Genomic DNA, 13,602 nt, shown 5'->3' with positions numbered 1-13,602 from the left:
AGAAAGTGCACTAGTTCACATCGCCGCATACCAACGAGAGTTGATCAGAAAATACAACAAAAAAGTGCATCCAAGACAATTCAAGATAGGCGATTGGGTACTGCGCAAAGTAATGGGAAACACCTTGATCTCAGGAGATGGAAAGTTAGGGCCAAACTGGGAAGGTCCTTACAAGGTGGTTGGGTTAGCAGGCAAAGGGGCATACCACCTAGAAGACAAAGATGGCAAGGCAATCCCTAGGCCATGGAATACGGCCAATCTTAAGTTATTTTACTTTTAGCTTTTCTTTTTCAAACATATGTAATTTTTTCTTTCTTCAATAAAACAAGCAATTCTTTTTAGCACAAGTTGTCCTTTGTAAAAGTTAGCTTTAGTAAAGATTAGGTATATTGCAAGCATTCTATTCTAAGTTAGCTGGAAAAACTAACTTAGAGGTTGGCTGGATTAAACCAACACCCTTCCTAAGCCCAGGATAAGGATCCAGGCTGCAGGACGTTTTGGTCGGAATAACCAAACATTGTTCTAAGTTAGCTGGAAAAACTAACTTAGAGGTTGGCTGGAATGAACCAACTCTTGTTACTCTTCAGCCGAAGTAAGGGTATGGCTGAAGAGTGGTTGGCTGGAATAAACCAACTCTTTTTACTCTCCAGCCGAAGTAAGGGAATGGCTGAAGAATGGTTGGCTGGAATAAACCAACACTTGTTACTCTTCAGCCGAAGTAAGGGTATGGCTGAAGAATGGTTGGCTGGAATAAACCAACACTTGTTACTCTTCAGCCAAAGTAAGGGTATGGCTGAAGAATGGTTGGCTGGAATAAACCAACACTTGTTACTCTTCAGCCGAAGTAAGGGTATGGCTGAAGAGTGGTTGGCTGGAATAAACCAACACTTGTTACTCTTTAGCCGAAGTAAGAGTATGGCTGAAGAGTGGTTGGCTGGAATAAACCAACACTTGTTACTCTTCAGCCGAAGTGAGGGAATGGCTGAAGAGTGGTTGGCTGGAATAAACCAACTCTTTTTACTCTCCAGCTGAAGTAAGGGTATGGCTGAAGAGTGGTTGGCTGGAAAAAACCAACACTTGTTACCCTTCAGCCGAAGTAAGAGTACAGCTGAAGAATGGTTGGCTGGAATAATGGTTGGCTGGAATAAACCAACACTTGTTACCCTTCAGCCGAAGTAAGGGTATGGCTGAAGAATGGTTGGCTGGAATAAACCAACACTTGTTACCCTTCAGCCGAAGTAAGGGTACGGCTGAAAAATGGTTGACTAGAATAAAACCAACTCTTATTACTCTTCAGCCAAAGTAAGGGTATGACTGAAGAAGTGGTTGGCTGGATTAACCAAAAATCTGTGTACTCCTCAGCCGCAGTAATTATGTCGGCTAAGGAGTGGTTGGCTGGTAAGCATAGTTTAACAAGTAAAAACCGAAATAGAAGTTGGAGTATTAGAAGGCATTACGAAGTACAGGCATACATATCAGAACCGGAATAAGAGTCCAACAAAATTTTCATTCATTGAAAAGCAAGTACAAGAGGAACATAGCCCGGTTACAAAGAAAAGGTAACAAAAAAGGAGAAAAAATCAGGAAAAAAGTTCTTCAATTTCGGCGTCAAAAGCCGCATCACCATCAACTTGAAGACCGGTTTCAAGAGGAAGTTCGCTCTCGGTTGCCAGGATGGTTTCGGTTGGAACCACGGTGTCACTTGGCTGTTCAATAGGTAGGTCCTCTACCATGGGCTCCAACCGAAGTGATGGGTCTGCACTAACAACCGGAATGTCTTCAGATGCAGAGGAGTCATCAGAATCTGAGTCTTCCAGAAACTCTTGTTGCAAGGCATCCGCATACTCCGCAAGGGACTTCGGTATAAAGTAAGCTGGAGGGTTGAAGACCTCGGTCTGTTGATCATGACCGAGCTTCTCAACAGGCGCCCTCTAGCCGCACTTGAAGAACAGCTCCTTGGCAGCGTCGCACTGTTTGACATAAGCGTCTTCTGCCTTCTTGTAACCCTGCTTGTACCCCTGCTTTTCGGCTCCCTCCGCGCTCTTTTTTAGTTGAGTTATTTCGGTGTCTTTTCTCTTCTCAAGCTTCACCAACTCCCGCAGATACTTGTCTTTCATAGCGATGGCGGCTTTCTGCTTCTCCGCTTCAGCCGAATTAACCAGATCGGCAAGTCGGCCGTTCTTTGCTTGCATCTCGGCCATTTTCTTTTCAGCTTCTTCTAGCTCGGCCACCTTTGCCTCGGCTTCCGCCATTGCCTGCCTTGTGGTTTTTCTAAGCTCTTGGACCTTCTTGTACGTAATGTTATTTTTTTGTAAGGCCTGACGAAACAAAGACATCTCTTGAGCCGAAGTAAAAGTTTGGAAAAATCAGACAGAAAAAGCGGACAGAGCTACTTACCAAAATCATGGACTTCGATGTAGACCGGATTGACTTCATTTCGGTGTTTAATTGCTTTAGGTGGTGCTCCATGTCCTTGGGGAGGCACACACATTTGGCCAGATTAAAGGCCAATTGATGATCCTTTTCAGCAACAACCGAATCATAAGCTTTGATGTCTCGATCGTTGAAGGTTAGCTTCGGAGCCCATTTTGCAGATTCTGCTCGGTCAGTTCGCTCCGGTTGAAGAGTAAGTTGAGGACTTTGGGGGATGGATTCAACCTCATCAACAAGTTGTTGTTCGGTCGATGCAGATCGGGCGCGTTTAGAAGGGCGAGATGAAGAGGGCTGCTGAGAAGGGAGGGCCACAACGGCAGGCTGCGTTTGTACGGATGGTTCTACTTCGGCCCTGGTTGTGGCGGTCAGAAGGGCCCTAACTCTGCTTTTCTTTGCCATTTCTTCTTCAGCGGTTAGTGGGACAAGTCGTATTTCGGGCAAGGTTGGGTCCGGTTCAGGTGCTTCTTCAAGAAGGAAATCGATCACTCGGGCTTTTCGACGACCGCTATATCTATAGGTCGGCTCAAAGTTTAGAAGCTTTGACCAACTTCTTTCTTTAATCCGTAGTGCGGCTCGAAGTGTGTTCAGATTTGGATAACTATAATGGGAAGCAAGATGAGCTGAGTCTGCAAAAAAGATTTAAACTGTCAGACCGGTTGTGAAATCTGAAACCGAAGTAATAGAAAATACATAAAACCAAAGTAAAGTCTACCAGGTTTTCCTTTCTTCCAGTTTATACTTCGGCCTGGGATTTGGGCTTGCTGATCTTCAAAATTGCCCGATACCCAGAAAAAGTCATCATCATTGACGTCCTTATCCGGCGTATCTTGTATTATCTTTTCTCCACGGCGGCGTATCCTAAGGTAATAAACCCAGCCATCTTCTTTGGAATCAATGGCGTACTGGTGGAAGATTTCGGCAAAAACCGAGGTTCAGGCCTGCTTGGCGGTTTAGCTCGGCTATACCCATTATTATTCGGTATGTATTGGTGGATAGCTGGGTTGGGCATAGCCTGGTTTGCCTAAGAAATTCACAAATTAAAGGCTGGACAGGGAACCTTAGTCCGGTCTCTATTATTGAAAGCAGGGTAAAGGGTACAAAGCCTGCCTCACCCCAGGGTATGATATCCTTCTTGGCTAGGGTAAGGTGTACATCGTCTGGAATGCCATAATCCCTTCGGAATTCGGCCATGCCACCAGGGGTCTCTACCAAATACCTATACTTACCCATCTGATGTATAAATTACGAATAAATTATATCGGTGCAAAAATCGTGCTCAGTAGCTCGGTTGAGCGCACGCAGGAGTGCCTGAGTAACCTAAGTCTGCAAAGTAGAAAACAAAGGGGTTAAGCACAGATCATTCGACCGTGCTACAAATTAAAAGCAAGGTATACGAGTCCTACTCCGGCCTAATGGACTGGTTCTACCTCGGTTCATCAAAAGGTTTGGTAGCTCGGTTTGAGCAGGTTACTTGTTAGACCGGTTCATCGTCTAGGGGCAGCTTTCTAAGTTCGGTCTAACAAACTCAGAAAGCTGGTTTAGCCCCAAAAGGCCTAAATCGGTTGAAGTATGAATAAAAGTTACTTCGGTTGAGCCTTTAGGGGCAGCTTTCTGAGTCCGGTTAAGAAACTAAGAAAGCTGGCTTAGCCCCAAAAGCTTAGTTCGGTTGAAAACCGAGGCTCTTAGTTTAGTATGTTCAAACCTCGGTGATCTTATTTCGGCTAAAGTGAATCAAGAGTTGATGATTCATTGAAAACTTTTGATTCATTCAAGTTCTAGTTCGGTTATTGACTACAATGATCTACATATATAAGACAAACAGTATCCTAGTTCGGTCGCTACATTCACTACAACAAGTTGGGTCTTGAATGACGAATTTTTTTTGTCTCCAAAGAGCTAATTTCGTCACTATAGATATTTGTGAGGAAATATTTTCGTCACCGGTTTCGTCATTGAATGTTTGTCACTAAAAACCAACGTGACGAAAAATAATTTCGTCACCAATGAAATTACTTCAGTGACGAAATTTTTTGTCACCAATAAAACAACGTTTTGTCGCAAAAAATTCTCATTTTCGTCACCAAATAGTTATTCAGTGCCATATTTATGATTTTAGTTGACGAATAAATTTGTCACGCATTTTGATCATTGATGAGAAAATAATTTTGTCACAATAAGATGTAAAGGTGACGAAATTTTTCATCTTCAAAAGTCATAATTTTTTGTCACCAATAAAACAAAATTTTGTCACCAAAAATTCTCATTTTCGTCACCAAATAGTTGTTCAGTACCATATTTATAACTTTAGTTGACGAATAAATTTGTCGCGCATGTTGATCATTGATGAGGAAATAATTGTCACAATAAGATGTAAAGGTGACGAAATTTTTTGTCTTCAAAAGTCATATATGGGTAACGAAATATATTTCGTCACAAATATATATACACGTGACAAAATTTTTAGTCACCAAACAACAAAATAAATAAAAACTTTCATATATAAACTGCAGTAAATTTTGTCACAAAAAAAGTTTATTAGTGACGAATAATCACTTTGTCATAATAACAAGTACAAATGACGAAAAAGTTCGTCACTAAAGTTGTTCTATATTTTATATTCAATTTAAGTTATTATTTCACAAATATCCCTGCTCAGATCCCAATAGCCTTTTAATTGTACTAAGAAATCCACTAGCTATTATACACCACTCCACACAAAAATTCACTAAACCATTATATTATAAATCAAAATGTATCCATCAAACAACTTTAATAATAATCCATTATGTAAAACAAAAAAATCATCAAAGCAAATCCCAAAATAAACTAATGTGGAGTCCACAAAAAAAATCAACACTCAATCTTGATTTGCAACTACAACTAAGTATCAGCTCAGGAAATAAATAAATAATTCAACACTTGATCTTGATTTGCAAATATGCTTCCAAACATCATCAAAAACCAATCTGCAAAGAAAATAAATAAGGAAGACATTAATATATTATTAACTACATCTAAAATCATATTTAAATAATTTTATTTTATAAACCAATTTAATAGAAATGCATATAACAATCCAAAACTTCAAAGAGTTGAAGTAATCCTTAATGATAAGCAACACAGATAACAGAAGATGACAAAAGATTGCAAGAATATCATGTATCACTAGCACTAATGCCAACAAGAACCAAAGAGAATCACATGACGTGTTCACAAACTAATCAATCCATAGTTTTTATGTTTAATTATTCCAAGATCCCCTAAACTATTAGTGAGAACTAGATCAACAGATGATGAGGATTAAGATGGTATAATGTCGTCAAAGCCTCTAGGCTTGTATGCCATGGAGGAACAGCTGATGAATTGAAACTATTGTTGCTCATGTCCTTGCATACCATCATCTTATGGTCAGAAAACGCAAATAGATTTCACATGCATTGCTAACAAAATTGAATATCGAAGGAAATTGCAACAACTTACAGAGAGTTGAGAAAGTTCATCCCTGTGAGATTAGGCAAGGGTCCATTTAAATTATTGTTCGACAAGTACCTGAAAAGGCATAACCAAAACACTTTCTTAATGACACAACTTGAATTCTACATGAAGTTGGAAAATTTTCTGTGTGTGTACTTACAGCTCCCTGACACTTGTAAGGTTGTTGAGGTTTGAAGGAACAGGCCCATTTAATGAATTCCAATTGAAGCATCTGTTTGCAAGGCAAAAGTTTCAATCCAAAACAAGAAACCAAATTTGTTACTATAGGAACATGAAAGCCAATCACAGAATGGTTTCTGTAATAATCCATTAAGTATAACAAAAAAAAGAACTATCATAGCAAATCCCAAAATGAATTAACGTGGAGTCCACACAAAAAATTAACACTAGATCTTGGTTTACAACTAGAACTAAATATCAGTTCAGAAAGAAAAGAAAAAAAATTTAACACTTGATCTTGATTTGCAAGTGTACCTCCAAACGTCGTTAAAAACTAATCTACAAAGAAAATAAACAAGGAAAACATAAATATATTAGCAATTACATCTAAACTCATATTTAAATAATTTATTTTATAAACCAATTTAGTAGAAATGCATATAAAAATCCGAAACTTCAAAGAGTTGAAGTGATCCTTGATGATAAGCAACATGGATAACAAATTTGAAAACAAAAGATTGCAAGAATAAAAACAAACTTCATGTTAGGAACAAGGGACAAGAAAGCAATTACTAACAATTAACAATAGACAACTTAAATTAGTACTGAAAAAAATCACTGTAAATAAATTAATCCTTCAGGGCAAGAGCTGTGTAGGTGTTATATGAGAGGAGGGAGAGGAATGATATAGGACAGACCATGGGACAAGAAAGGGAAGAAGAAAGGAAAGAAAAACGAAAAGAAAAGAAAAAGAAGAAAAAAACTAGAGAGACAAAGTTGGTAGTGATGTCATAGACAAGGAAGTTTGACAAAAAATTAAGGGTAATATTGATTTGGTGGTTTGATAATGTGACTTTGATTTCAATTATCTTGCAAGACTTGTGGTCATTTGTTGTTGCTTTATTGATTTGGTGGTTTGATTATGTGACTTTGATTTCCCTCGACATGCACTCAATTAATTTCCCATGGCTGTTTGTGTAAGTTACTATATGTCAACTCTTGCTTCTCTTTTCTCAGGTTACATATATTCCAACAGTAGCAGATTGGCACAAAGGCTCATATTTGGCAATATGAAAGAAAATACTTGTGTGGATTTTTCGATACCATAGTGGGGGTATATTACACACTCCTTGAATGCATTTCTTTGTTTTAAAAAGCTATTATATTACTATTTCATTCTAGGTAAATCATCATTCACTACTATTATGTGCAGGAACAAGAAAGAAACAAGCAGTTAGGTTGAAATATCAAAATTTGTGGGAGTAGATAGGCCATCAGAGATCTTATTTGCGACTAATGTCTATCAAGAAGCTATAGGTGCCAAGGCAGTAGGTAAGATGCTTAACTTTTGATCTTTCAGAAAGGTTTAAATGATGCAAACCATTGATTAGGCAGAATGTTAGGAGAAGAAGACTTGATGACAGAAAAAAAAAAGCTTTAGATCGAGTGATCATAGGGTGAGTGTTGGTAGGAGGAGGTGAAGGCTGGAAAGGAAGTTGTATAGAAATGGACTATATAGGTATAGAAAGATTAGGGGAGACAACAAGATCAGATGGTCTGAAGAAGTAGGTTGCAGAGGGATAGAAGTAGCTAGAAAAAATGGACTAGGCTGTAGCAAAAGGGAACTAGGTTGTGGAACGGCAGCACTAGACTGTAGAGTTGGAGGCATAGAAGGAGACCTAGGAATTGCAGAATTGAGCTGTAGAGTTGGAGGCTGCAGGGCAGCATACCTGGGCTGTAGGACAACAGAACTGGGTTGCTGGACCAAAAAAATAGGGTGCAGAGCAGCAAAACCTGGGTGAGCAGTAGAACTAGGCTGTTTAGAAGTATGTCTAAGCAGTAAGGATCAAGATTTGCATATTTATTTTAATAGTAAGTTGGTTCTATTTTTTTTTTAAATCTATTGTAATGTATCTATGTATTCTTGCAGTTCATAGGATTTCTCGAGCCATACATGGAGGATGGCCACTCAAAGTGATGAGTACTGGTGGTGCTATCTATGGTTGATATGGTTCTTCCAATCCAAAGTGAGACCAATGTTAGTCAAACATATATAAGAGTGATATGTATGGGCCACCTCAACCATAAAGTAAATGGTGGTTTTCGGGTATAGTATATTTATATATGGATAAGTACTTTCAAAAGCTAAGTGAATCAGAAAAGAATCCAAATGTGGCAGTTTCTGTTATATCTCTATTAATTTGACTACAAGTCATCAAAAGGTTGAAGATTTTGTTTTATTTTTAATAGGAATGTTGTATCATCAGAATTTGGCAATTAATTGAATGAATTCAGATTGATTAACTGAACTCTCTCAGCTAGCTTTTTACAAGTTACTTTTATCCTTGCTAAGGTGTTCTTATTGATTCCTAAGCATTTCCATGGCTATTTCATGATTATGCCCTTCAAATGCCTATTTTCAAACCTATGGTGTTATGTTTTACAATGGAAAGACCTTAAACCCTGTTGCCCCTGCTTCGAGTCAAGCTAAAAGCATCAAACAATGGAAGTGATCCATCTTTTGAAAATTAATCATTTTTACAAGCTAATCTAAATTACCCAAAACCATATGGTGCAATCTAAGGAGGAAAAAAGAAAATTTCATGGTGATAACTCATGAAATTGAATAACATTATAATTTCCTTGAAGTCTACTGCCCACATAGTCAAATTTTAGGGGAGAGAGAGAGAGAGAGAGAGAGACTATACGCAAAACAGAACTCCAAAAACATGTAAGAGACAATGTATGTGTGTGTGAGAGAGAGAGAGACATACAATCGGAGTGTCCTTGATGCAGAGGTGAGGCAAAGGGTCATTGGTGCCAACTTGCACAGGGGAGAGAGGAGCACCCAAAACACCGAGCAAGAGTCTCAGATCAGACCGCTTGTAAGCATTCGAAGCCATTAATGGAGTCCTCGAAAGCTGCCCCTTCATCCACTGCCCTAACCCTAAGCTGCGCTTCGAATCCCTGATTTTGCCACCATTCGGATCCGAACCCTCCATGACGGGCCTTAAGCTTCCGGATCTCCCGATCTAAGGCTCCGATTAGCCACGTGGTGGTGGCGGTGGTGCTTCCTCCGTCGGAGCAGACCCGACATTGGCGACCTGGTTCGCACAGGACTCTTGGCTCGCGATCTCGCTGACGATAAGCCTCGCACAACTTCTTCTTTCAAAGCAGAAAAGAATCCCTCTTTTCTCTCCATTTTTAAAGTCTGAGATTTTTTTTACAGAAAAAAAATCGTTCTCTATAGAGAAGAAGAAGAAGAAGAGGAATGTGAGTGAACTCTCTTCATAGACGAATTTTCTCTCAGATGATCGAAGCGAGGTAGTCATTTTTAGGCAGGGTTTTGAAAATGAATAAAAGAAAGATAAGAAACAGAGGCAGAATGAGACAGTGATAGAGAACAGAGACAATAAACTCACATTGGAATAAGGCAATCGAAAGAACCGAAAGAATACAACGGCGGAAGGCCGCAACAACAATGGAGGAGGGTTTGCCTGTGCGATTGAGAAAGAGACCTACAGGAAACCGTATCGCTACTGTGAGAAGGGAAGAGAGAGAGAGAGAGGGGGAGTTGGGAGCTAGAGGGTTTACACTGATATGTTTATTTATTTATGTTATAAAGATTTGGGGTTTTTTTTTCTGTTTTTTTTTTTTCAATTTTTTTTTTAATTTTTAAAACACATCAAAACGAAGTAGTTGCGTAATCTTCAAAAGTGGCTGACTTTCAGCAACACAAATTTATTTTGTCGCTAAAAGAAAAGCTTTTTGCCAATGCATGGTCATTGTTGCCAATACAAGGAGACTAACAGCGACACATAATGTGTCGCCAAAACTATAAAATCCTCGCTAAAACTAATTCGCTTTTGTCGCACATCCTGGTTTTTGGCACCAAGTGAATGGTTTGGACTTTTAGCAATGGATGGAAATGATGTCGCTAAAGGCTAACCTTTACCAACGAAATTGATCCTTGTGTTGCAAAAAATATGGCTTTTACTACGAAAAAATGACCTTGTCACCAAAATTGCATTTTCTTATAGTGATGGGACACTGTGTGTCTTAGTAGTTTTCAAAATTAGGGAAACCAATGAAATTAGTTTTGAAAATTAGAAAAAATAAAGATTGAAAAACAGAGAAATTGAGTGAGACAGAGAGGGCCCATACCTGAAAAGAGAAAAATAGAAACAATCGAATAAGCGACGCCGACAGCGTTGACGATTGCTCGGAAGAGAACGTGGGTGACGTTGGTAGCAGCACTGAAAGAGGAGAATGGGGTGATGTTGGTGGCAGCACTAAAGGAGGAGAACAAGCTAAAAGAGGAGAATGGGGGATTGAAGGCAGAGAACGTGTGTTTTGCAAGAAAGGAATGAGAGGAAAACTGAAGCACCAAAAAAAAAAAAAGGTAGGGGAATTGGTAGGGTTTTTTTTTTTTTTTTTTTCATTACCACCAATATCACAAAGTTCTCCCTCCAAAATTGGTAATAAAATAATTTTCTCCCCAAAAATTTTAAAATGTTAAAATTATTGACGACAAAAAATATATTCTTCATCAAATAGTTTCAAAATATTTAAAATCAAAATTTTCAAAAAAATAAAATAAAATTATTGGTGACGAAAATATATTCCTCACTAATAATTTTATAATTGGTGACAAATTTTTTTCTCACCAAAAGCGTCAAAATTTTGGCACCACCCAAAAAAATTAGAGGGAAAACCTTTGGTGACGAAATTTAATTTTTTCTCACCTAAAAAAAAAGTATTTATTGACGAAAATAAATTTCGTCACCTATTATTTTTACTTTTTTATTATATGTGACAAAATTTTATAATTCGTCACGGATTATTTATATTTAGTGACGAAATTTATTTTTTTCACTACTTTTCGTCACATAGATTACTTAGAGAGCTAATTAACTTGTGCTTTGGTTTGAGAGAGAGAGAAAGAGGAGAGAGGAAAACTAATAAACAAAAAAAATGGGGGGAAGAAAAAGTTAGTAGTCTCTTTTTTTCCATTACAGCCCAATATGTCAAAATTTTCCCTCCAAAATTAATGACAAAATAATTTCCTCACTAAAAAGTCTCAAAATATTAAAAATTATTAGTAACAAAAATATATTTCTCACCAAATGGTCTTAAAATGTTTAAAATCAAGTTTCTCAAAATATATATATATATATATATATAATTATTGGTGACAAAAATGTATTCCTCACTAATAATTTTATAATTTGTGACAAATTTTTTTCTCACCAAAAGTCTCAAAATTTTGGCGCCATCAAAAAAAATTAGCAGGAAAACCTTTGGTGATGAAACTTAATTTTTTCTCACCTAAAAAGAAGTATTTGTTGACGAAAATAAATTTCGTCGTCTATTATTTTTATTTTTTTATTATATGTGACAAAATTTTATAATTCGTCACGAATTATTCTTATTTAGTGACGAAATTTATTTTCTTCACTATTTTTTGTCACCATAGGTTACTTTTGTTGTAGTGATTATTTTGGATCTAGGACTAGTTTTCTACAGAAGTTCATACGCACATGAGTTTTGCTATTGTTTTTTTCATAGAAGTACAGAAGCAAAGCAGAAAGGAAAGAACATGTTTTGCAAAAATACGGTGAACAAAATACGTATTACAGATACGAAAGCAAAATAAAGGGAGCAAAATGAGTTTACTTACCAGGTTGAAGAAGAGGGATCTGAAGATGGGAAAGTGGCAGCAAAATCAGTCTTCAGAAGCAACGGAAGAACAGCAAAGGCACAGAGAGAGAAGATGAAGAATAGAAGGTGAATGATTCAAGAATGGAAAGGTTATTTTGTGAAAGGGGAGAGAGAAAAAGCGGCAAAAAAGGGCGGGACTGTTCAAAAATTTCGAAGCACGAAGGCGGCGTGGTGACAGCTCACAGCCTATCAGAACCTGCCACGTGTCATTGGAAAGTGAAGCGTTACAATCAGTGATTGAAGAGACGTTTTTACCGGACAAAACAGAGCCCGGAGTAAAAATTAGCTCGGCCTGAAAGGCTTAGGAGTTTTTTAGCTCGGCTGGAGACGCTAAAAGGTTTTTAGCTCGGTTGGAAAAGCTTAAAAAACTCCAGCTCGGCTAGTAGACTGGTAATCCCAATCATGCTGTGCAGATGGAATTAAGGGGCAATTGAGAGGGTAATTTTTGGTGAAAATTGGGCCAAGCTATGAGATGGATTTTGTGGCCCAATGTACGAAGGACTGTGTAAAAGAGACTGTAATATTACTTCGGCCCAATAGGGACAAAGTTACTCCGGTCGAAAGAAGAAGAAGTTACTTCGGCTTACGAGTTATAAAGTACTTCGGTCCGGAAACAGTTTGGAGTTATACCGATCCAGAATCGTGGGTTCGGTTTGAACGTACTATGGGTTGAACAGGAGAGAACCGAGGTAAGGAAGAATGAAGGGAGAACCGAACCAATGATAGTCCGGCTTAATCTGTGGCTCGACATATCTAGGTTTATTTCGGTTGTATGGAAGTTCGGCCATGATGAAAACCATCCCACTTGGTTTAAGCAGTGAGGGGGGGGGGGTGTAAAAGGATAAGCATTATCCTTTAGGAGTGTGAATCCTAGGAGGACTCTGCATGGAGAAATAAAAAGTCCTACTAGGATTGGGCCACTCGAAACCTATAAAAGCTCACAAACATCACCTTGGAGGAGGTGACAGCACACAACTTGCAATTTTGTTTCTTGAATACATTGAGCTTTGTCTATTTGTCAAGTTTTCTGACTTAGGCATCGGAGAGGTTTCCGGCACACACCCGCCGGCTAGCTCACGTTTGTGTTTTCAGGTGACAAAGCGACGTCGTACGGTGAAGCGAGGACATAGTCAACAGGATTATACGAGGAGAATTATTTCTTTCCCGTACAATATATATTATGTACATGTAAAATTTTACCATAAATACTTCTTATCGTATGTATTCTTAACTTATATTATACTTTTAAGTTATACAAATTTCTTTTCAGTAATGATTAATTTTTTTTGTTTAGTTGCGATCTTATTTTAGTTATGACTCATAAGATCTTTGGTTATATCTCATGTATTATTTGGTTATGACTTTTTTATTTTTTATTTTTTATTTTTTATAGTTATGACTTTAAAGTATGAAATTATGTCATTTTTTTTAAGTTATAAGGTGTATACGATACATATCCTTTAAATTTTTCTCGTATGTACATATGTACATATTAATATCTGTATATATATAATTTACTAAATTTTACTTTTTTAAATAAAAAGATATACTTAAAATGAAAAATGTATTTATTTAAGTTAATATTTAAGATGTAATGACTAAATATTAAGGTGCAATTTTAATTAGCTCGATTTTGATTTTAAATTTTTAACTTTGTCTCAATTTGGTCAAATGAATTACAACTCTTAATATTTTTTAATAAAAAATATGTACATAAGTGTCATGTGTCTCAAAATTATGAATTTATCTAACTCAGTAAGTAAACCTCAACTAATTTAGTGATAATTTTTCTTA

General features: G+C 37.5%; 1 protein-coding gene and 2 long non-coding RNA genes across 4 annotated transcripts in view; all 3 read right to left on the bottom strand.

Moving 5' to 3' along the window:
- LOC114285351 (uncharacterized) overlaps window positions 1–13,602 on the bottom strand; it is a 32,686-nt gene that overhangs the window by 16,528 nt on the left and 2,556 nt on the right. The gene's annotated exons all lie outside the window — the stretch shown is intronic.
- Window positions 860–3,536, bottom strand: LOC145789645 (uncharacterized). The gene is made up of 2 exons (XM_082866777.1): window positions 2,398–3,536; window positions 860–2,318 (listed from the first exon to the last, which is right to left on the bottom strand). Exons 1-2 carry the CDS (start codon window positions 2,830–2,832, stop codon window positions 1,932–1,934), a joined length of 822 nt encoding a protein of 273 aa, XP_082722903.1. The 5' UTR covers window positions 2,833–3,536; the 3' UTR covers window positions 860–1,931.
- Window positions 5,170–11,901, bottom strand: LOC145823738 (uncharacterized). Of its 2 annotated transcripts, XR_014365882.1 has the most exons (5): window positions 11,768–11,901; window positions 10,252–10,343; window positions 6,068–6,139; window positions 5,914–5,982; window positions 5,170–5,399 (listed from the first exon to the last, which is right to left on the bottom strand). It is a non-coding gene; the product is annotated as an uncharacterized LOC145823738 (long non-coding RNA). The 2 variants fall into 2 exon arrangements; XR_014365881.1 differs by lacking the exon at window positions 10,252–10,343.

The sequence above is a fragment of the Camellia sinensis genome, chromosome 1, assembly GCF_055761805.1.
Source record: "Camellia sinensis isolate YWXY chromosome 1, ASM5576180v1, whole genome shotgun sequence".
In the NCBI taxonomy this organism is placed as follows: Eukaryota; Viridiplantae; Streptophyta; class Magnoliopsida; order Ericales; family Theaceae; genus Camellia; species Camellia sinensis.
The sequence above is the reverse complement of the archived record's forward strand: the minus strand, read 5'-3'. Positions and strand labels throughout refer to the sequence as shown.

Excerpts from the sequence above, each read along its gene's own strand:
- LOC145789645 (XM_082866777.1), bottom strand. The coding sequence starts at position 2,832 with ATGGCAAAGAAAAGCAGAGTTAGGGCCCTTCTGACCGCCACAACCAGG. Across the intron at positions 2,319-2,397 it reads CATCGAAGTCCATGATTTTG|GCCTTACAAAAAAATAACAT; the intron begins GTAAGTAGCTCT and ends TTGTTTCGTCAG.